This window comes from Orussus abietinus, unplaced genomic scaffold (assembly GCF_000612105.2).
Source record: "Orussus abietinus isolate OABI.00-Male unplaced genomic scaffold, Oabi_2.0 scaffold24, whole genome shotgun sequence".
In the NCBI taxonomy this organism is placed as follows: Eukaryota; Metazoa; Arthropoda; class Insecta; order Hymenoptera; family Orussidae; genus Orussus; species Orussus abietinus.
Window position 1 is genome coordinate 148353 of NW_019394437.1, and position 23482 is coordinate 171834.

The 23482-nt window shown below is 37.0% G+C and overlaps 6 protein-coding genes across 14 annotated transcripts; 5 read left to right on the forward strand and 1 right to left on the reverse strand.

Moving 5' to 3' along the window:
• The first annotated feature begins 6 nt into the window (after positions 1–6).
• On the forward strand, positions 7–904 carry LOC105701658 (E3 ubiquitin-protein ligase RNF181-like). Its single transcript, XM_012428581.2, has 3 exons — positions 7–132; positions 234–540; positions 616–904. The coding sequence occupies exons 2-3, from the start codon at positions 235–237 to the stop codon at positions 748–750; spliced, it is 441 nt and encodes a 146-aa protein (XP_012284004.1). The 5' UTR covers positions 7–132; position 234; the 3' UTR covers positions 751–904.
• Positions 905–1943: 1039 nt separating this feature from the next.
• Positions 1944–6001, forward strand: LOC105701652 (UV excision repair protein RAD23 homolog B). Its single transcript, XM_012428569.2, has 6 exons — positions 1944–2293; positions 2384–2456; positions 2938–3097; positions 3193–3366; positions 3623–3954; positions 4330–6001. Exons 1-6 carry the CDS (start codon positions 2228–2230, stop codon positions 4629–4631), a joined length of 1107 nt encoding a protein of 368 aa, XP_012283992.1. The 5' UTR covers positions 1944–2227; the 3' UTR covers positions 4632–6001.
• Positions 6002–6174: 173 nt separating this feature from the next.
• On the forward strand, positions 6175–9920 carry LOC105701644 (armadillo repeat-containing protein gudu). Of its 3 annotated transcripts, XM_023432346.1 has the most exons (10): positions 6175–6690; positions 6873–6935; positions 7094–7397; positions 7502–7792; positions 7990–8238; positions 8381–8812; positions 8904–9308; positions 9380–9601; positions 9667–9782; positions 9874–9920. In XM_023432346.1, the coding sequence occupies exons 2-10, from the start codon at positions 6883–6885 to the stop codon at positions 9887–9889; spliced, it is 2088 nt and encodes a 695-aa protein (XP_023288114.1). In that variant the 5' UTR covers positions 6175–6690; positions 6873–6882; the 3' UTR covers positions 9890–9920. The 3 variants fall into 3 exon arrangements, with proteins under 3 accessions (XP_023288114.1, XP_023288113.1, XP_023288115.1); XM_023432345.1 differs by having other exon boundaries at positions 6175–6935; XM_023432347.1 differs by lacking the exon at positions 6175–6690 and having other exon boundaries at positions 6921–7013.
• Positions 9921–10000: 80 nt separating this feature from the next.
• Positions 10001–12605, forward strand: LOC105701655 (protein FAM173B). Of its 4 annotated transcripts, none has more exons than XM_012428573.2 (6): positions 10001–10526; positions 10590–10690; positions 10763–10935; positions 11014–11202; positions 11303–11454; positions 11566–11704. In XM_012428573.2, coding segments are annotated over exons 1-5 (612 nt in total). In that variant the 5' UTR covers positions 10001–10524; the 3' UTR covers positions 11450–11454; positions 11566–11704. The 4 variants fall into 4 exon arrangements, with proteins under 4 accessions (XP_012283996.1, XP_012283998.1, XP_012283997.1 ...); XM_012428575.2 differs by having other exon boundaries at positions 10001–10472; XM_012428574.2 differs by having other exon boundaries at positions 10001–10461.
• On the reverse strand, positions 12432–15591 carry LOC105701643 (protein MCM10 homolog). Of its 2 annotated transcripts, none has more exons than XM_012428547.1 (2): positions 14979–15591; positions 12432–14896 (listed from the first exon to the last, which is right to left on the reverse strand). In XM_012428547.1, exon 2 carries the CDS (start codon positions 14892–14894, stop codon positions 12810–12812), a length of 2085 nt encoding a protein of 694 aa, XP_012283970.1. In that variant the 5' UTR covers positions 14895–14896; positions 14979–15591; the 3' UTR covers positions 12432–12809. The 2 variants fall into 2 exon arrangements, with proteins under 2 accessions (XP_012283970.1, XP_012283971.1); XM_012428548.1 differs by lacking the exon at positions 14979–15591 and having other exon boundaries at positions 12432–14226; positions 14547–14587.
• A 109-nt stretch (positions 15592–15700) lies between these two features.
• On the forward strand, positions 15701–22379 carry LOC105701648 (eukaryotic peptide chain release factor subunit 1). 3 transcript variants are annotated; one of them, XM_023432354.1, is made up of 11 exons: positions 15701–16048; positions 16722–16897; positions 17453–17580; positions 17757–17907; positions 17982–18172; positions 18488–18617; positions 18953–19173; positions 19313–19460; positions 19962–20072; positions 20757–20773; positions 21604–21691. In XM_023432354.1, the coding sequence occupies exons 1-9, from the start codon at positions 15963–15965 to the stop codon at positions 20039–20041; spliced, it is 1311 nt and encodes a 436-aa protein (XP_023288122.1). In that variant the 5' UTR covers positions 15701–15962; the 3' UTR covers positions 20042–20072; positions 20757–20773; positions 21604–21691. The 3 variants fall into 3 exon arrangements, with proteins under 3 accessions (XP_023288122.1, XP_012283979.1, XP_012283978.1); XM_012428556.2 differs by lacking the exon at positions 20757–20773 and having other exon boundaries at positions 15702–16048; positions 21604–22379; XM_012428555.2 differs by lacking the exons at positions 19962–20072; positions 20757–20773 and having other exon boundaries at positions 15705–16048; positions 21604–22379.
• Positions 22380–23482: the final 1103 nt, after the last annotated feature.

Here is a 23482-nt window from a genome sequence, read left to right on the forward strand (position 1 = left end):
GAAGGTAAAGTGGATCTGTCAGCTGTTCTTTGCATCTGACATATACAAATATGACTTGAACTTTTGCTAATTGATTTCAGTTGCTCGATTACAAAGTCAGTGTCACTTATCGTTAGCCCACTCTCAAAGCAAGTAAGAAAAAAAGCAGTCGTCGTTAATAATTTATCCATTGTAATATAAACATTTTAATTCATCTTCTATACCATGATCGTTCAATTTTCTGCTTCCATTAGGATGTCTGATTACTTTCAAGAAATGGGATGGACTCCGCTAGCAAATGGTGAATCACCGAATCATTTAGTTCACATGGCACGCTTGCTCCGTGATTTTGGTATGTGGGAACAACTTGGGCAAACGGAGCGATTGCCTCCTCCTGCTTCAAAAACTGCAATAGATGGTCTCAAGGAAGTAAACATTACAGATGAAAATTCAAAACAGTGTCCGATATGCTTGAAAGAGTTCGATATAGGCATTACTGTAAAATTATTGCCTTGTCAGCACTCGTTCCATAATGAGTGCATTTTACCATGGTTGGGAAAAGTACGTACTGCTCGGGATCGATGCGCAATTGTGTATTAGTGTTATTTGTTTTCTTAATTTCTGGTTCCCTTGCAGACGAATACCTGTCCACTGTGCAGATATGAATTACCTACAGATGATGAAGATTATGAGATGTACAGAAAAGAGAAATTGCGAGCGATTGAAAGAGAAAAGGACATAGAAACTTTACACAATTCTATGTTTACGTAACATCAGGAATTATTTATTTTTTTTATCTGCCGGTTTCTTGTGGTACATACACGCAAGAACAATTACACAAAATTAACAAATTATGTAACAAAACACATATATTCCTTTCTGATTAAGATAAATACAGTGTACATACATGTGACTATTACTACAATTCATACAATAGTAAGAATTAAAAATCATTTATATTTGTCATTAGATAAAACTTTTGGCAGTGATTCAAATAATTAACATAATTACATGTCAAAGAGGGACTTCAGATCTAATGTTAATTTTGCTCCACTTGTGAAACGAACTCCACCCAAAACGCCTTCGGCCAATTGTAATTTCCTTTCTTGCAAAAGTTTTATTCGCTCTTCGATTGTATCCTTAGTCATGTACCTGAAATAACGAATTGTTTCATATTGTTTCTCAAATGTTTGAGATTATAAACTAGATTTTGATAATTTCTTACTTATATATGCGAACATCTTTGGTTTGTCCGAAACGATATATTCTGTCTTGCGCTTGAATTTCCAACTGAGGATTCCAATGAATGTCAAAGAACAGTAAATGATTTAGCCCCAAGAAATTTACCGCGTCGTTTTAATGCTTTGTTCCAACGGAAATTTCAAAATGTTAGGGTTGCTTTCCATGAAGAAGCAAACAGTTTTGAATGACCTGTAAAAGGTGTTCGTTTATTCAATTTTAAATCAACATATGTGGCGCCCCTACCGATGAAACTCAAACCACCAGAATTAATTCCACAACGTGAATTTCATCACCTTTCCCTTTCTTTTCAAATAGCATTTAAATGAAATATTGTTATAACAAATCATAAAGCAAAATAGAGCAGTAAGACGGTACAATTCTTTAACAGATTTCCATTTAAAGAAAATGCAACCTGAATTTCAGCTGCGCACAGATTTTCTATTTAAGAATGTCGGTTGAACTGGTTAGCCACCGGCTTTATTTATCTCTTTCATCCCCTTTTGCGGAGCGGTCCAAACGGTCATTAGAAACCCGAGAATATGAAAATGTGCATAGAGCAATCATCGCTGGTAATTTCTCGCGCAGTTTCCACGAGGCAATTTCGATGCATCATTGATGTTTTTATACAGATGATGAGTTGCAGGTCCTCGAGGGTCGACGATGTGAAAATCGCTTTCATATGGGCGCTCTGAACGTCTCAAGATAGCGCTACGACATTGAACGTACGCAAATGGGCGGCAGATGTAAGGGAAAACTGCGGATTTGTCGTCGACGCCATGTTGCCGAACGGTATCAAGTGATTCTCCCGAATGGGAATGACGATGTCATATGTTTCTTGCCGCACACAACCACGGGCTGCATACTTGTGTGGTGCTTGAGGCAGTGCCGACTCATTGCTGGAAAAATCTCTACCAAAACATCGTGACGGTTTCCTCGTCGAGAGTGTGCACGCAGATCGCAGTCTCCTACGGCACGGAATTAATCGGACCATCGAGGTTTCGCCGAAATGATCGTCACGCTAAAAAATTTGCAACAGCAGACCTTCACCGTAGAGATTGACCCATCGAAGACGGTAAGCTTAACAATCCACGGAGTACCGGAACTTGTACTTTTTTACCTCAGCCTTTCCCTCTGTAAGCGGATCATTTTTGGTTCTTTGCAGGTTAAGGATCTTAAGGACAAAATAGAGGCGCAAAAAGGGTTTCCAGCACAACATCAAAAGTTAATATACGCCGGTAAGCAGAGTAAGAGGCGACGGTATAACCTTACTTTTTCCCCCCATGATTCGATTCATTCTCACTATGGTTGTCCTGTACTTCATTCATTTTTCACTCCTCGTTTATGGTCATGCGAAGGTAGAAAGGAACTATTGTGAATGCGTATTTCTGTGTATGTCATGGTTAGCAGCAAATAAGTACGTATTTCTTTCTTCGTCTCTAATCGTTTCGGTGGGTCCTGGCTATGTCCGAGATAACCTCATTCATCAACGAAGTGTGATTGAATGTGTAAATAATAAAGAGAACATTCAATGCCGACATGTTTCATAGATAGTTTTAAAATGAGTATATGATTATTCTAGTGTCGGTAACATAACCTTACTTTATGTCAATATTTTGCTTACTAATCGTTACTGTATTTCCTGTTTCTGGTATTTTAAGAATGGCAATGATATGATGCATAAGTTATGAATATTCAATGAATGTTATCTATTTTTAGGAAAAATATTAACCGATGAGCAGCCCTTGACCGAGTATAATATCGATGAAAAGAAATTTATAGTAGTAATGGTAACAAAACCTAAAGCTGGTACCGGTGCAAGTACGAGTGACGAACAGCATGCAGATGGTGATAACAATAAAGAATCTACAGCACCTAGGTAATTATATACTAAACTGTGTATAAATAACATTATGATTAAATTCATATTTTCTTTAACTTTATGATATGTACTTATTCTGTTAATTCTTTCAGTCCTGCATCTTTACCAACGACAGTTCCTGTGCCTCAAGTACAGCCACGAGCAGCAGCTACTGTGCAAGAACAATCAAGCATAGCCGTTGCTGCTTCTGGTGGAGGACAAGCGGAAAGTGCATTACTTATGGGTGAGGAATACAATGCCATGGTAGAAAATATAATGGATATGGGGTAAGTTTATACACATTTTGTATTATTTAGTACTTTTCCACTACATATTTTAATATTCTTTGCCATTATTCTGATCCCATGAATTATTCAACATTGTTTCCATTTGCATTTTGATTGTTTGTATTTGCATGTCAACAGAAATGACAAGAAATATATTCTCCTGTACGATTCAATTATATTTCATAAAAAGATGGAAATTTAACATTGTTGTTCTATATTTAATTATAGTCACTAGCAGTTTTTAATTCTTCGATAGATACGAGCGTGAACAGGTGGAACAGGCTCTGCGAGCGAGTTTCAACAATCCTGACAGAGCAGTTGAATATTTATTAACGGGTATCCCAGCCCAACTATTTGAGGATCCTCCAGAGGAACAGTCCGACTCTCAGGATCACATTCAAGACCAAGGTTCAGATCCGCTTGCCTTCTTACGTACACAACCTCAGTTCCAGCAAATGCGACAAGTCATTCAACAGAATCCACACCTATTGAATGCCGTGCTCCAACAAATTGGACAGACCAATCCAGCTCTCTTACAGTTAATCTCCCAAAACCAAGAAGCATTTGTACAGATGCTCAATGAACCTGGTTAGTCTCCCCATAATATTTTGTGTTTACGATGCAAATAAACATCATTCATAAGATAAGCGAGGAATACTGGGCAGCTTTCGGTAACCTATTTTTCTCATGACTAGAATTATCGAATGGCTTCGTAAGATTTTTTTTGCAGTGAATTTTCTTTGGAAATAAATGTTTAAACATAACGTCCAGGAATGTGGCTAGAAATTATCAGTGGTACATTATTAATTAACACGTAGTCTGTTTTATTGCCTCCTCAAAAAAAAAAAAAAGTACAAAAGAATCGTACCCTTTCGACATGACTCCAAGTTTTAACTTGTACATAGAATTACGTCATTCAATCGCAACTTATGGAACGACCCAAGAATATGTTGTATTTCGCAGCTGGAACAGCGGAGGCGACGGGGGCAGTGGGAGCGCAAGGTGCACCGGTGTCTGCCGCAACGGCGGCGGCAGCTGCAGCTGCAGCGACAGCTCAGGGTGGTCTGACGAGCAGCGGTGGTGCAGGTGCTGGCGGTGGATCGGTCCGAGGAGTTATCCAGATCACGCCTCAGGACAAGGAGGCTATCGAGAGGCTCAAGGCGCTGGGGTTCCCGGAGCACCTAGTTGTACAGGCGTACTTTGCATGCGAGAAAAACGAGAACCTTGCCGCGAATTTCTTGCTGTCGCAGAACCTCGATGACTGAGGCACTGGACTTAACCAACCTTGCGACGTAGAGTTAAAGGGCTGTTAGAAAATGGAGCGTTCGCACCGACATCGTTTCTACGGAATTTACACTCGACTCGCCTTAACTTTGTCGTTAGAATGGATATGACCTTGTCATTTTGGGAAAAGCATGGACGTAGGGGTCTCTGTTCGATGGGACGTTCGAGGTCCCCTCGATCACTGGAAAACGCAAACGATTCGAAAAACACGTGGTGGCTTACGACATCTTATCTAATCTTTTCCGTCGTCGTGCTTTGCAACTCATTTACAGAACCACGACTAAACCGTACCCTGGGGCGCATGCATGTCGTTTGTGCACCGGGTACGGGCGATTCTCATTAATTAGATCCTCAGTCGGTATCGGCTGCATTTCAGATAGGAAACGTTAATCCGTAATACGGACGTCATTGTCATTGATATGGACGTCATAGGTGACCGCTTCGCGACTCGTTTGCTTACGCGTACCGAACGTCCGAAACTTCGAAGACGCGGCTGCGAAGATGTAATGGTTTCAAATTCAAAATGAGCTTAATTAAAAAGGAAATGCATTCATGCTTGAGATGTGGTCACAGGTCCGAGTTTTGTATTCGTCATTGATCTTCTTTCCAGGGCAATTGTATGTGTCGTTTGCCGGTAGAACCTACTTTGCGAACTGAGACATGTCTTTGCGCTTTTGTAACTACCATCCAAATGTATCCAACACTTATTTCGCGTGTCTTATGATCCCTTAATCCTGGGTCAATGTCCTATCGTCATGTGACTCGCTGCAATATGACAATACAGCATCGGAGCTATTATCTTTGTGGATCATCCGAAAGAGATTAATGTAACTTGGACTCGGTGCATGAGAATACGCGCGGATGATTGTCTGAAATAGGAAACGCGTATTCGTTAGGTGACACATTTAAGCGAGGGGGAATCGGTCTATCGATTATGCACGCTTTGAATGGGTCCCGTACAATTACATCCGCAGTCAATAGATTACTCTAAAGTTTTATGTTGAAAGAGCGGCTGATATACGACACTAAAGTGGCTGTTTTTTTTGCAAGCGTTAATATGACTTGTAACTAAGCCTCGACGTTTCGAGTACGTCTTCCATGGAAAGACGTGAGCGAAATTGTTTATTTAGTTGAGTTGTATGATTCGTACATGCATTCACGCGTACTCATGCATATTATATAACAGAACCTTTTTTTTTTTTAATTTTTCTTTCTCTCAAAATTATAACATTTAAATAGCAAGTAACGATGCCATTGAAGCAGATTGTCACACTCTCCCTGTTACGTATCCAACATACTTGTAATACATTCATAGAACGAATAAACATGTTAAGATTTTCAAAAAAAAAAAGAAAAGAAAAGGAATCGCTAAACGTAATATTTATGTACATATCGACTAAGAAATGTACAAACTAAAGAATTAGTATTATAATCTGTCAATGTCCTAATTCGTTGTCTAATTTAACGTATGATATCCCAATTGACCAGGACCTGTTATGTTAAATTTCAGAATTAGTTTGTTTAATGGGCACGAAAGTTTCTTCAGCGATCCATTGTCCTTTGTTTAAACTTTTTTTTTACATTAGGCAGTGTGTACGAGAAAGTGTTGCTTTATTCGACTTTCATTGGTTTTTAATGTATTACATTGCTCATCTTTTTTATGACATGAACACTGACGATTGTAACACCATGAATTGATCATGATCGATCGTTTGAATTGAATACCGACACCAATTAGTAGTATTTTATAACCGTTTTTATTTTGGTCTGTATTATACATATTTATTAATTATGAATGCTATTTTTTATTGAAGGATTTTTGACATGCTATATTCTTACACAGTCTTAATAAATTAATCTTTCACGCATGATTCGCGGTGAACGGACGTTGAGAAGAGGACCAGAGATGAAAATTCTAGATGAAGATTCATGCTACATTTTAGAAACATTATGACTAATTCATTAATATGAACTATCATCCTCGAAGGGTTTTAACGTAATGCACCCCGCGATTGTGATGTTTGATCGATAATATTCAAGGTTAGAGGGTTAGGAGTTTCTATAGACCATTATTGTTTCTACGATATAAGTAATTTCCTAGAGGATGAGTTTGTTGTTACATGTCAGGGAAGTCGGATGAAATCCATGTTTATTTACGTGGCTCTACACTCGATTTGTACATTTTCATATAGTTAATTATTTAATCATATAAATTGTTCTAGGTGAGCAAACATGGTGCAGAAGAAGAAAGCAGAGAAGTCTGCATCGGAAACTCTGCCACCCGAGTAAGAATTAGTTTTATCATTTACTTCATTGACGTAGTTTAATTGGTTTTGAAAATCAAAGCAAAAACAAGGAAGCATGTATGTACAATATATCTATGCAAGAATATTATTTGAATGTATATTCTCTCTCAATAATTATTAGACATTGTTTGTTACAGGCCAGAAGTAGACACTCCGGAAGAGGATGGTACGATTGCCTCAAAAGTATCAGCTTCCGTCGCTACTGCACAGTCTTATGGCCCCCAAATTCGGTATATTTTTGAGAATCTCGAAGAACAAAGTTCTGACGATGAACCAGAGTCTGGGAGTGACGATGAAAATAGATATCTTAAAGAAGATACAAAGGATGTTCCCTCGGAATACTGGCATTTACAAAAGCTAGTTAAATACATGAAGGCAGGAAACCAAACCGCAACGATAGTTTCATTGTGCCTCCTTAAAGACTATGAACTTAATTCCAATGTATGTATTTTCTATTTTTATTATACACATGCTCTATGTCAAACTGTAAAGATGAGTTTTAAATGACTTTCTAGTCTTTGTGTCTCCTTGTATCCTTGCTATAGGCTCTTCGATCATGCTTTCGGGAAATGGGAGGATTGGAACTTTTAATAAATCTTCTTGAAACTAAAGATACTAAGTGTCAACATGGAGCATTAATAGTTCTACTTCAAATGACAACGTCGAGTGAAATGAGGCGTCATATGGTTAATCTTGGTATAGTATCACCATTGATTCAGTTAATGAAGCACCCTGCAAAAGATATACAAATATTGGCTGCAGAAACCATGGCAAATATAGCTCTGATGAGAAAAGCTAGGAAACAAATTCGCCTGCGTGGAGGAATACCGCTAATTGTAAGTATATGACAAATTCTGAAAAGTAATATCACTGTAAGAGTTTGATGTTTGAAGTGTCTTTTTCATATTCAAAGTAAAGACTTTACTTAAAAGCTAATTACAGGATACATAAAGAGGCTGATATAAAAAAAAATTTGTACAAGTTTAAGTCGTCAAAACTGGTCAGTAAAGTGACACATCGTGTTGTATTTCAGATGGACATTATGGATGTTCCTGATTATGTATTACAAAGTCCGTTAAACGACCTAAAAGAAGATGACAGAGAACTCGTAGCAGTCGCTGCAGGGAGTGCTAAAGTACTGGACTCGGTGAGTAGCAGTCCGAAGATCAAGGAAGAACTACGAAAACATGGAGTAATCTTCCTTATGGCACGATTTTTAAGATCATGCCATACAAATTTGATCATCTCGATGATGGGCTCTGTTCAACAGTGCGCAGACTTGGTAAGTTACTTCCGAAAGTACTACCTGCTAAATTTATTGCTTTGCGTGAAATCATCCGAACAATAAATATAGACAACCGTATTACACAGCTTTCAAAGACTTTCTAATTTTCCTGACTTGTACATTGATCTGGTTTTTTTAGAAAGATTTCCGAATCGCCTTCGAACAAGCTGGTATCATTGCTGACATAGTGCAACATCTTCAGAATGAGGATTTCAAATTAAAGGAAAATTGTGCTCGTGCTATATTTAAGTGTGCTCCCAGCAAGACCACACGAGATATTGTTCGAGAAGCAGGAGGATTGGATCCTTTGTGTGAACTTGTAGGAAGTAGCGAAGTCCGAAAAAGAAAGCCGTTACTTGCTGCGGTAGTGGGTGCAATATGGAAATGTGCAATGAGTCCAGAAAATGTCAACCGGTTTAAACAGAACAGTTTAGTAGCATCACTGGTTACTCTGTTGGAAGAGAACGAACATGAAGACGTTTTAACCAATGTAGTGGGCGCACTAGCTGAATGTTGTAAAGATCCTGCTAATATAGATGTCTTAATTGTTAATGACGGGATACCAAAACTGGTAAATATGCATGATTCCTCTAAAGAGTGCTTTCTTCGACTGCGATATTTAGAGATGCCATGACCAATTGATTTTTCTTAATTTTTTGCAGATACATTTGTTAAGTGCAACGTATGAGCCCTTGTTGGAAAATCTACCGTTGGTGTTGAAAGCCTGTGCGGAGAATGAACAGTGCATGGACATCATTAATGATACCGATCATGTTTTGGATGGCATCCGATTGATATGGTCACTTCTCAAGCATCCTAGTAATATCATTAAAAGAAACGCATGCCTTGCCCTAGTGCCTTGTATTAAACATGCCAAAGATTCGCCAGAAATGGTTCGAGCTTTCGTGGGTGGTCTCGAATTGACAGTGAGTCTGTTAAAAAGTGACGACACCGAGGTACTCAGTGCAGTTTGTGCGACAATTGCTGAAATCGCGTTGGATCCAGAGAATTTAGGAATCCTGACTGATCACGGTGTGGTGAAGATGCTTGCTGATCTTGTGGAAACTGTAATTTGACATGTTGAAAAGTAACACATTTATTCTAACGGGTGGTATTGAGTAAAATGTATGTTTCGCAGGAAGACGAAGCATTGAGGGCAAATTTAGCGTTAGCCATTGCGTACTGTTGTGAGTGGGGACAGAATAATTATGAATTTGGAAAATTAAATACCGTTGCACCGCTAGTCAATTACATGACTAGTCAAAATCCAGATGTTCTCAAAGGCGCTTGCATAGCTTTTTATCACCTGAGTAAAGAACCCCTCAATTGTGTAACTATGCACACGTGTGGAGTAGTCAAGGTATTTTTTTTATAATTTACTTATCACTTGATAGTACGCTGTAACTTTATCTTTCTCTTATTTAGCATGTACTAAGATTAATCGGTTCTGATGATCTTGAAGTCCAACTTGCAGCTGCAAACACTATACGACACATACGGAAGCTAGCTCTTACAACAGAAAAATTCCATCACAAGGAAATGTGTGTGAAACATTGATTAGTTCTTCATAGAATATTTATTCTAATGTTAAGCCTACATACGTTTAATATAACATTATATATTTTGTTTCAGAGATGGCGAAATATAGAAATTTTACATAATAAAGGTATAACAGCTGATGAACGTTAATTTTATAACATTGCGATCACTTAATAATTCTTTCTGAAATTAAACTTCTCAAGATACATGTTAAATGTGTTGTTTATGGTGTCAGTCAGCGATATACTTCTGACTTGGCGAAGTTGACATTACAATCGTTGTTCGTTATCATTGACTACCTCAATTATTTTTCTTACAATTATTTACATTTATACATTCACATTTGCATGTTAGTATTGTCATACCAAAGCAATCAGTGAATTTTTTAATATAACGGGAATGATAGATTTTTTAATTTGGTAGGTAATCTATTGGATGATAAATTTATCCGTTTTGTGTAGATCAGTTTCGGTGGAGGGCCGTTAGGTGACGTCAGTAGCGAAATGAGAAACATGAGGCATGCCACTCTTTACTACTGTTTGATCTTAGCAAAAACCAGCAAAAATCGTAACCGAACGAATGTCAATGAACATGTTTATAATTATTTATAATTTATTAAGTGACAGGATTCTGGTCATATGAAAGACGGTGTACACATTAAAATGAAACTTTGTTGGACGCGTAAGTGTGAAGTAAGAAGGTTTAACCAGCATGTCATTGCGAAGATAACAATGTTGGATCTCGATGTAAGGATGGTTACCCATTCGTATGTTTTAACTTTTTTTTAAACTTGCAACTGCTTGTTTAAGGTCCGAGATGTATTCAGATGTTTTTGAATCTTCTGACAAAACTGAAAGAGGGAAACCAAAAATTTCACCAGTTGCTGGTTATGTACTCATTACCGTTACAGGTAAACTTATGGTAACTTCCTGCTTCGTTACTCTGAAAATTAAGATGCTAAAACTATACTTATCATTTCTAGGTGGTATTGGAACTGCCCTTCTAATAGCATGTGCTCCTTTTGTCAGTCCTGCTTTAAGAAAGATATGTTTACCATATGTGCCTGCTACAACAGTACAAGTTGAAAATGTTTTGAGTGCTTTGCGAGGACGCTCTGGTAATTTAATAGATGTTGGCAGCGGAGATGGACGAATAGTAAGTTAAAATGGATAATATAATTTTGTAGCATTGCCTATGATATAGCATAAGGAATTAAATTTGTCTTGATTTTAGGTATTGGCAGCTGCAAGAAAGGGATTTAAAGCTGATGGTGTAGAATTAAATCCTTGGCTAATTGCTTATTCCAAGATCAAAGCTGCGACCCAAGGTCTAGCATCTAAGACTGCATTTTTTAGACGCGATCTTTGGAAGTTTAATTTAACCAAGTATGACAATATAGTTATATTTGGCGTTGAACAAATGGTACGTTATAAGATTGCATAGTATAGTGCAACGCAGTTTATTGCCGATTTTTTAAGAATCTGAAGGTCTATACATTTACATAAATTTCATTTAATTTCAGATGACTGAAATTGAGGAGAAATTCATTTCTGAACTGCGAAAGGACTCTGTGGTAGTTGTGTGTCGTTTTCCACTGCCAAATTTAAAACCAGTTTCGATGCAAGGACAAGGTGTCGACACAGTATGGGTCTATAAGATTGACAAATAAATCAGGTCTTATAAAAATGTTGTTTTTTACGTTGTCTATTTCTATCATGTAAATAGTATTCCACATGATCAATTTTGCTGAATGTGAGATTAACATCTCGTTTTCGTTTTCAACAGATATATAGATGATAATACTAGGGAGTAAAAATGGCAACATTCAACGAGAAGCATTGGAGTTGTTGGGAAACGTGTATTTCTGGTCTAAGCCGTGAAGATATAGACCAAGTAACAGACCACATACATCAAACACTATCACATCACAAGGGAAAAAAAATCTTTAGAACATATTTGAAACAATGCCAACGTGTGGATGATCTCGCTTGTTTGGATCTTTACGATATATGCAATGACTTTATCGTAAAAGAAGAAAGTTACCGGTAAGAATATGCTAGTTCGAGTAAAAAATAATACTTTATTTGTTACTTTAGGTGCTTCTGGTATGCCTAATATACATTTATCCCATGTTATTGCTTGCATGCAGATGTTACAGTTTCTATAAGGTTAAAAGACTCATATATTCAGTGTTCTTGTTTCAGCTGCTCTTCCGAGGAGCCAACGTTGGACAACTTAACAAAAGATGTTCAAGCAGCTATGGACATGGCGGAAGCATTGGATGATATACCTGAAATAGATCTCGCTATTTTAGAACGATTCCAGGCAGCAGTGACCAGTTCCTCTAGGGATGACAAACTCCGTGTGTTAGAAGATACCAAAGTGCGATTAATGGATCATCTGCGAAACGCACATGATAGTTTCAAAGTACTTATCCTACAACATTATTCCAAAAAGAAGTGATATCAGTAATTTGTAATTATTGCTCCAGATACACGCTAAAAACAATTGCGGGTTGCTATAGTTTTATAGTTTTAGGTACTGCCTATGTCAATACTTTACGTTCCTACAACTAGTCCACTTACAGTGCTTGGCAGCAACATTAAAGTGTGTCAGAAAATATTAAAATAATCACTAATGTTTGTGTTACGTTAATTGATAAATTGAACGTAAACTTGTGAAGCTTCGAATAATGGCAATGTGTACTTTTTCATCACGATCGACATGATATTGATACATAGTACTTACAAATAGAATCTACTCTAGTAAGATTACATACGGGTTTCACAGCATATGAAGAACATAATAAAGAGTTTTATTGTAAACAATTTAGGATTTTTCATAGACTAAATTCTGCACCGCCTGAATATGAACCGTAAGACGTGAAGAATGAAATTGAAAGCTTGCGCTGGTCTTCAACAATTATTGTCATTTCTAGAACTATGTCGACAATGTGTAAAAATACCAAGGTCACTATATATTTTGATAAATATAGTCGTTGTAGTCAGGTCACGTTAGCTCTGGATTCTTCATGAAGAAGTATCGGGTACTAGGAGGTCGAGGTTAGCATCGTTCGTCCCAGAATTTATAAATGTCTCTTCGTCTCCTCGGATTGACAACTTCGCTCCAGGTAGACCAACTTTCTTCTCGTTCATCATCGCGGCTTTAGACCAGCTTGAGCTGCCGCATTTCTTACAACTTCGATTAGGCATTCTGTCAAGACTGATAGTTCTGTTGCCACAATCGGAGCATTTAAAAAATCGCTTCACAGCCTTGATAACGGTTATCGGGTGGCCCTGCTCTTTACAGAGGTCTGAACTGGACAATGCGGTATAGTTGCAGATCGAACACATCACTGCTTTACATTCCACTTTAAATGTCGACATCATTTTCTCCTCCATTTTCTCCTTCACTTCCAACTTATTAAAATATTTCTCTGCATTCTCGTCGTTCGAGCGTTCAATGAGATCCACATGAGCCGAGGTTGTCTCCATTAGTTTTTTAAAATTGTCCAACTCGGATTTAGCTTTCTTGGCTTTGACATCATTCACCGCATCTTCGTCCGACCTTTGTCGCTTTGTCTGTAGTTTGGTTTTATCTTCTTCACTTGGACGAATTTTATTTGGATTTGCTTGTTTAATGGACCCATGTTGTTGCACCCATTTCAGGGCGTTCAATTTTGCTTTATTAATATTTTTCTTCGTAATCGGCTCTGAGAAATCAATACTGTTATTGGGAGAACTAATTGGTTTGACTGCTGCGTTTGATTTCAGAGATTTTATGATTGCGTTACTTCTTTGAAGAAGTTGCAAATTAATTTTTTTTGTATCTTTATTAAGTATGTTCCCAGCCATTGAAGAATCAGTTGGGGTGACCGATTGATTCGACATTAATGTATTCTTCATCCAACCCCTTGATTCTTGAATTTTTTTCAAGTCGTTTGATTGCACTAAACCCTTGTTTTCTCCTGAATGTTTCGTTTCACTTTTTTCCATTTTCTCCCCCATAAGAAGAGCTAATCGAGCGTTATCTTTCTCTCGTAATTCTCGAGTCTTTTTCGCAGCGGCTATATTTAAAACGGGACTGCCTAAAGAATTTGATTTGTTTGGAAAATTGTTATTCTTTAGTCGATTTAAAGCACTAAACTTTTGTCCATTTCCAGTGGCTTGCAGTTCTGCTCGACGAGAACATTTACTGTATTCTTTTTGAACATGATATGTACAATACTGACATAGGTGTGTATTTACAATGGCTGTGCAAGGCTCGCCGCTTTTCTTTACAGATTTACATGTTCCCATGTCTTTGGAATTTCCAAGAATCATTAATTTCTGAGCATTATCGATAGACAACGTTGCTTGATCGATATTATCATTATTGTTCATCACATTTGGATTTAAAATGCCAATTACAGTACCACTTGAAGTCTTCCACAATTGTTTGTAAGCACTGCTGAACAAGAATAATGATATAGTGTTCATGTTTAAAGAGAGGTCGCTTATCTTCCAGATGCAATATTGGGTGCCTTTCTGGGACGTCCTTGTAAGAGATTTATTAATTAAAACTCCTGCTAACACCCAGTCTTGTTTTAAGTCGGCTGTAGTGATATGATGTTTGACTTCTGATATTTTAACAGCAGTGCGTCCACTCATTCTCTCACGAAATGTACTAAGCGGCACAATGGGCTTAACGATACGTAGTCCAAAAATTGGATCGCTATACACATCCGTTGTACTTTGAGGTGTACAGGAAGTTTTGGCAATACTCACTTTAGTATTGGAAACCGAGTTTGTATGATTTGATCGTTGAAATGTCGGACTGCATTCTTTCGCTACCATTGCTGTCTTCTTCAATAGACTTTTTATGTCTCGCCCTGCAATAGAATACTTCTGCTCTTCAAAATAGCGTCTGTCCTCCTCATCGGAAGAATCCGATTGGCCTTCGTTTAAATTAATGGGAGCGTCAATTGTTTCACTTGGAGTAAGTACATTGCTAGGAGTATCTGTAAAGTTAACATCTAATTCTTTTAATATTTTTATATTATGAGCAGGAGCTTCATCCTCTTCGTGATCCTCATTCCCCAAAAGGTTGTTTAAAATATCACCGTCACTATCCATATCTGCAAAAAAGGAAGCAAATATTTTCAGAAATATTTAATACACTCATTTAAGCATTCCATAAAATATGCAACACTAATTTACCTGACTCGTAAAATGCAATATAAAAGCTAGCCACTTAATTTACAATCGTCGTGTTAGTTTGCTATTTCTTTAATTAAGTAAAGTAGTCTTTACGGTTCTCATTCGGCTTCTTTTAAATGAATAATGCTTTTGTCATAAATAAGATCCTGTCCTTTTAAATTGTTCCGCCATCTTTTACCGCTTTCGTGATATTCTGTAGCCAATGAAGATTCAAATCAATAGATGTACCCTGCATTGCCGTTGAATATGTAATACGTGTGCTGCTCTTGCGCGGAATAATTAGGTTTGTACATTTTCCAATAGTGCCATCCAATTTAACCAGATAAATACATCTATTTGGATAATATCTAAATACATCTACGTCGCCACTTATCCTTTTGAATTCTACGATCTTGGATAACTTCAATAGTTCATTAATGTGTAAATAATCATCTGAGAGAAAGGTTAATGAGAGGGTTCGACTTTAAATTTCGTCAACTTCCACTAATTTCAACAATTACACTGAGTTCTGGGACATCCTGGGTATTAAGACATCTAGTGGCATCTTTTGATTTTCGCGCGTTCGATTGTTCGTTGCGCTCTCTACAATGACTTGGCGTCCGCCATCTTGTGGTAAATTTATGAAGTGCTGCGAAGTAATCAAGGAAGTGCGCCCGCTTCGAATCGCGTCTCCTTCTTCCAACGCGGATGATTGCGGAGATCCCGACTGCCGTGACTACCAAAGGAAAATATTCGTAGTCCACATCTGTCTCTTTCTTTCCTTCGGTTCCAGTTTGCCTCTTCTCTCTTTCACATAATCCGGTGTAAACTGGATCAGAGTAGTTAAATCGGCGAATACACCGAGAAATCCTTTTAGAAAATTAAATTCCGAAAATCTTGAGGGCGACTCTCGGGGCCACCAAGTCGGTACAGTTTTCACGTGGCTCAGGCAGTCGAGATTTCCTTTTCCATTCAAAGTGCTGCATCAGTCCACCCTCCGTCGTTATGTCCAACGAGGAAACTTCCGCCGATCGCAATGTTGAGATTTGGAAGATTAAAAAACTCATTAAGAGCCTGGAAATGGCCAGGGGGTAAGTCCTTCACTTTTGGCTATTCTACTTCCTTGCTCCCCAAAATTTTACTGCTTTCTCCTCTCTAACTTCTGACATATGGATTGCCTTCTAATGCCCAAGAATGTCATCCATCCTGCAGTCACATGTTCCCATGCTTTCGGAGAAGCACACTTGTGCTGCTCCGGAATGCACCATTCCTATCAATAAAAAGATATCGCTTGCATCCATGGAGACTAGAGTAGCTACGTATAATTATTTCCAGTCTGAACTCCATAATCTAATAAAGTATTAAAACCTAACGTTATCGGCCCTGTGCCGTGGCCACTGAAATTAGAATCGGTAGTGCTACAAATTCTATAAAGTTTGTTAAGTTTAACCGTCATAAGGATTGGTTACTTTATCCTACTTTTCTAGAGACTCGATAACTTTTGGAGTATAATCTATAACATATGGATAGTGCATGATTCGATTATTCGAGAAACATTTTTAATTTTCCGAAGTACATTGCATTTCAGATGCTGTTAATTAAGTTCTCTGTGCTTAGTAGTGTTCGCACAATCGTAGAAATTAAATCTGGATATTCCAGGAGCATTTTTATGTATTTTTATTCTAGGAGCTTGGCATGATTTTCTTTTTTAGTTGATAGTTGAATTATTAACGGTATTCGCCAATTTGTAATATTCTGTTGCAGGAACGGAACGAGTATGATTTCTTTAATCATACCTCCTAAAGACCAAATATCAAGAGTCAGTAAGATGTTAGCTGATGAGTTTGGTACAGCTTCTAATATTAAGTCTCGTGTAAATAGATTATCTGTATTAGGAGCTATCACATCTGTGCAACATAGATTAAAGTTATATACGAAAGGTGAGATATTCCAAGGAACGTTATAAATATTGAAATTAAATATTTAGTCGAATTTTTATTTCTAAAAATTATTCCAAAGAATTCAATTCATCTGATTAGTCCATTCTTTTGTATGGTAGATTAGATACATGTCTTTATTGTCATGTCTCAATAATTTATAAGTTTATATTATATTGTTACAATGAACAACAAGCAGGAAACAGGTATTAATTGTTCCGAAAAGCCTTGACTCACTTAATGCATTTAAATAAGTCTAAAGAGGATAAGTAAAAACAAGCGTTACATAACCGGTTATTCTAAAAGCATTCTTTGTATCAAGGTTGCCCTATGTTTGTTCTTTACCAAGTATGTCTAGGTAACTCGAGGGGCTTGTAAACATAAATACTAATTGGTGCTTATTTCTTATAAAATTCAATGCAAGTAGGAATTTATTACTTTAAGTAAAAGACGATTCTTTAAAAATAGCAAAGAGTATTAAAAGAGTACTGAACAGAAACTGACACGGGAAATTGTGTATGTGATATCTATTTGTATGACTACTTTAAATTCTTTCAGTGCCCCCAAATGGCCTAGTGATATATTGCGGTACAATTGTGACGGAAGAGGGGAAGGAGAAAAAAGTCAATATTGATTTTGAGCCATTCAAACCTATTAATACATCTTTATATCTCTGTGATAATAAGGTAAAATTATTCGACATTTTAGGACACGATCTTAAAATTGAATTCTGAATTTATCGGTGTCCATATCACAACGGCGTTGTGTATTTTGTATCTCATATGGTGCTCTTAATTTCATAAACGTGCATGATACTTGCATATCGCTTACATATTAATGATTATTCATTTTGTAATTACAGTTTCATACAGAAGCTCTTACGGCACTGCTTGCGGATGATAACAAATTTGGATTTATTGTAATGGACGGTAACGGTGCGTTATTTGGTACACTCCAAGGAAACACTCGTGAAGTTCTTCATAAGTTTACCGTTGACTTACCGAAAAAGCATGGTAATATATATTATTAACGGACTTGTGGCATAAATTAATTATTAGCCATGCGTTTACGACCAATTGAATTACAGGTAGAGGTGGACAGTCGGCGCTTCGATTTGCTCGATTGCGTATGGAAAAGCGACACAATTACGTTCGTAAAGTTGCCGAAGTTGCGACACAACTCTATATTACGAATGACAAACCGAACATTGCTGGTTTGATTCTGGCTGGTAGTGCTGATTTTAAAACAGAACTTAGTCAGTCGGACATGTTTGACCCTGTAAGTGTTCGAGACCATTTATTACTTAGCATAATATTTTCGACCACTCACTGGGCGTGTTTTAATTTTGTTCTATTAATTGTCACTACACTACGTGTAGCATATATCTTGATTACATACTTTGGTATCCATGGTATTAAAGCAATTAAAAGAGTCTATCGGAACTTGCACATTTTCTTTTACGAAACGTAGAGGTAATAGCTTACAGCTACCATTCAGTACTTGTAATATGGTATACACGTTCGATAAGCAATGTAACAACCTTCGATGTTCAGCTAAAAAACTTTATAAATTTGATGTTTATTTTTGAAACAGAGATTGCAGGCTAAAGTCATAAAACTAGTGGACGTGTCTTACGGCGGAGAGAATGGCTTTAACCAGGCTATCGAACTAGCTGCTGAGTCTTTACAAAATGTTAAATTCATCCAGGAGAAGAAACTCATTGGTAAATTAACCTTTCATTTTTTTGCCGATAATCGTACAGTGTGCATTATATTTATTGTTATCCATTTCATTTCAGTTCGGTTAAACTTACGAAACGCATGCGACTCGACTTTATAATTTAATCTAATTTAGTCTAATAATTTAGTTTAAAGTCCGGTGTGACTTTATTAAATTTCACTAACCACATCGCGAAAATTATTGCATCTAAAGCAGTATATGTTTATTTATGAGATGACACATTGTGCGCATTTCTGTATATAAGTAACGAAGTATGCAGTCATTTTTAAATATTTTTTTTATTTAATTAAATAAATACCCTAACCTTCCTCGTTTCAGGACGTTATTTCGACGAAATATCACAGGATACCGGAAAGTATTGTTTTGGAGTCGAAGACACATTAAGAGCGCTGGAGCTGGGTAGTGTGGAAACTCTTATTTGTTGGGAGAACCTCGATATTCAACGGTACGTTCTGAAGAACCACACGAACGCCGAGGAAAAAGTTCTTCATCTAACGCCAGAACAAGAAAAGGACAAAACCCATTTTACGGATAAGGAGGTAAATTCTTTTTTGATCGGATACATATCACATGAGTTGAGTTAAGGTTTTATCACTCGGCTTGGTGAATATCGTACAATATTTTTGCTAGATTATTTTGTTTAATCCTAATTTCACTAATTATTTCTTTTGTTTCTAGAGCGGGGTGGAATTAGAATTAGTGGAGTGCCAGCCTCTACTTGAGTGGCTTGCGAACAATTACAAGAGTTTTGGAGCGACCTTAGAAATCATCACAGACAAGTCTCAAGAAGGTTCGCAGTTCGTGAGAGGTTTCGGTGGGATAGGAGGTGAGTTTAACTTTGTTCTTTCTAAACTGTTTTTGATATCCCCTTAAGGACTGATTAATCGTATAGTACTTGAGAATCGGAATCCCAGTTGTACGATATTTTTAATGAATTTCTACATTTGAGTCCAAATATAGCATATTATATTATACTTACTAATCGAATGAACAAAAATTGATTTTTTATAAGCATAGAAAGTTATTCTATAAATCGCCAGTTTAACATTTAATTCCGCCAAGGTAGAATTGCATACTTTGTATAAAATTTTGAGTTTATTTCCTGAGTGATACCAAATTAAGTTCGCTCAGTGGTAAAATTAAATATCAATTTTTAAGGCATATTGCATTTGAAAAGATTCGGCGATACTTTTGTTAGCAGGCAATTTCGACGTTTCAAGTTATCGATACAAAGAAATTTGTTTATAACTATATTCTATTATATAAACATAAACACAATCCGAAGGTTGGTAGCTGTATTAATTATGGAGTATATGTTGGTACGTAGGAATCCTTCGCTACAAAGTCGATTTCCAGTCACTGCAGGCTGACGAGCCTCTTGATGACGTTGATCTCGATGATTACTAATTTCATCTACGAATTTTTCAAAGTCAGCCAGGTAGTTTTTTACCTATCTTGAGTGCATTCTCTCTTTCTTTATGTCAAGTAGTATCATGTCAACGAGTATTATTTTTCCATCAGTCTTTAATAGCTTAGTTATTCACTTCTGCAAATGTTTACAAAACATGTAGATGAACATTTCTTCCTCGGTAAAAAACTACGTCGCGAATTAGTTGATTCGAAGACCTCGAATCAATTTTCAATTAATTCATTGGTCAACAATTGAGAATTTGTACGAATTACTGTAAATCATCGAGTCTCTTTCAATCAAAACCTGTAGGATAAAGAGCTTATGTAGAACATTTGTTTCATCCGATAGAAGCATGTGAACATACAAGTTGCATGACATTCATCGTTCCTAGGCACATGTTTGTATCAATTGTTCCGATGCCTTGATTAACGTATATACTTTGCATGACTACATTGATCTTCGCGAACTATCACTAAATTTCAGTGTTAATTTTGCATGAATGACACTGTTTTAGACCTAAGTAATACGTTTCCAGAGTACCACTAGTAAATAGTTTAACGTCAGTGGATAGAGTTCGCATCGCTCTGTATCGAGTCAACTAGAATATATTAAATCCACTAAATTGTTAGACAATGTAGTTGTTATCTGGTGTGTGCTCGGTAGTTAGAACTCAGTAAAAGCAATATCTAATGACGATTTCGTTTCTGTTAGCTCGCACACTGGATAAGGTATAGTACATGCTTTTTACGTTCTAACAAAGTATGTAAAGTGTGAGTTTTGTGCTCAAATCGTGTTGTTTTTTTTTCCTCAAATTATCCGTCATCTTATGAAAAGCAATCAGTTGGCTAGAGTTTGTAAATTGCTTAGAAAAAGCAGAGTAACTTATTAACAAACCAGGCGTAAGTAAAGTTTTGTTTGGTGGGTCGCTGGTAATTATTTGGATCAGTTTGTACGGGCCAGACTTCGTAATGTAATCGAAAAACGAAATAGAGCAAATTATTAGTGCGTTAAAGAAGATAAGAATATTCAACGTTCATACCACTCCGACTGCTAAACATAAAGGTATCGCCTTCTAGAATTTTGAAGTGCGATTGAGATGTGTATATGTAAACCGATGAAAAAAAATCAATTTTTTGTACTCCATTTCCTGTGCGAGCTCATAGCCCGTATAAAAAAAAATCTCTTCTTAATGCTTTACCTATCGGAAGCTTATTAATTGAATTTCTCACACTCGCAGTCCCAAATTCGCCAGTAGTTAATCTGTTAAATGTTAAGTCGGGATATGGAGAAGTAACGGAGGTATGACATTTTTTTTATAAAAGCACAAGTCCGAGTAAAAGATGCGTTTAATTGAATATATTTGATGTAACTTTTTGTTGAATAATAGAGTGTATATTGTTGAAGACGTTGATTGTAGCAAGACAAAGACGTTCGCGTAGATTTTTATTCGACTATTTGGTCACTTCCGTGTGAGATTATCTTAACATCGTGACGTCATTTTAGTATCGCGCGTGCAACCTTTTTTCCTCGATGTATCACAAAACGACGTATTTTTCAGGTATTTTGCGGTACAAAGTGGATTTTCAAAGCATGCAACTGGAGGAGATTGAAATTGAGAATTTCGATCTGGACGATTATTAAAAGCCACCGGTTTGGCAAGCAATCAGTTATTTTATCATCCGAGGAACAGCGCCTGTATACGTTTTAGTTAACACACGAGTATTTCCGGAGGGGCACGAGGAGAGAAACCACTAAGAAAAAAGAAAAAGAAGTCACCATTCGACACAATGCATTCACAGCCGTCGTGAAAAATTGTGGTGTAAAATCGAGAGACGTTTATCGAGCAGGCTTCTTGCCAGTGTATGAAGGTACGAGTGACTTCTACGTAGGACATTGTACGACGTAAATGCAGTTCACGTAACCTACATCTGCAAGATTTTCAGCCACCAACCGCTGAGTCTATTTAAGCTGGCTTAATACCTACTTACTGCGTTACTGTGACACTATCTTGCATTCCCATTAAATGAATTATTTGCCTAGAAACCGATTGTTGAAATTTTCTGTCACGAGGTAAGAACTAGGAACTATCAGAGACACACGTAAGACATTCGACAGAGTTGGGGGAGCTAAATTCTGCCAAAATTCGCGTACCTCGCAATGTTCGATTAAAGTTCGTCCTTTGATTGAGTGCGATTTTATAAACATTATGGGAAAAAGAAAAAATAACCGAGCTTTGATCGCCACATTGTGCGCGGTCGTGTATCGTTGTTTTTTCTTTTTGTTTGTATACAGTCATTGGATGTACTATAATAAACTGCATCGATATGGTGGTAACATTTTGTGTCACGTATTCTGTATTGATATCTAAATTCATTTAAGTAATAAATAGCTATGTAAATAACGCAAAACACTCTCTCGAAAGTGACGTTGGCGTCTTATTAGCGCATTTCACCTTCACAGTTTACGGTAATTTCCAATTTAAAACCCGCGAACCCGGAGAGCCTTAATGCTGGACTCCAATGTGCGGTACTTTTTATTCCAACGTTGGAATATACTCAGGTAAATCGATTATTTAGATACACTAGATTTAGATATTTATCGAATATCGCTGTTTCGGCAAGTCGTGGGTTTATGGTATTTTTAACTTGTCGCGCGTGCACGCACACACTACATACACATACACATGTACATTTATATTTACGTTTATGGTGATGCGAAATCACCGATCACGGGCCAAATGCGAATTTATATAATAATTGTTCCTTCTCGCGAGGACCGATTTATTAGATTTATTTATTTTCCACGCATTTTATACTAGCCGGACATGTCCAGACGTCGATGCATGGAGAACGTACGGTCTCCCATAAATGTGACATTGCTTATCTCTTATTTATTATTAACGAAGGTGGAAATGTACATCAGCAATCAGTTCTAGGATAAGGAGATTTATACCGTTGTTTTATATGTGCCTACGTGTCCACACACTGGGTGTAAAAAATTCGATTTCTGTGTTAATTCGAATTATTATAACTCTCTCTGCATTATGGTGACACGCAGTTTGTAAATTTCGAAATGGAGTAATCCCTAATCCTCGATATTCAATTTACCTGAACAGATGGTTTTAGTTGCGTCACTTATGGCAATTGTAAATATAAGGATAATTCTCTCAGAATGCATACATCGTAAACTCTTCATGTGCGATTATGTTAATCATTTATATCGTATCGTTGGAACGTTTTGACGATTATAGTCGGGACGATCGATTAAAGGGCGTCTGCATAAAAGTGAACGATCTGTGGCACGGAATTTTGGAATATATAAGTTGAAAATACATTTCTCTATTATTAATTTACTTATTCCTGACTGAATTAAAGTAAACGATTGAGACATTTCTATTGGTACGTTATTTTACCGGATTGCATCGCCTTATATTTATG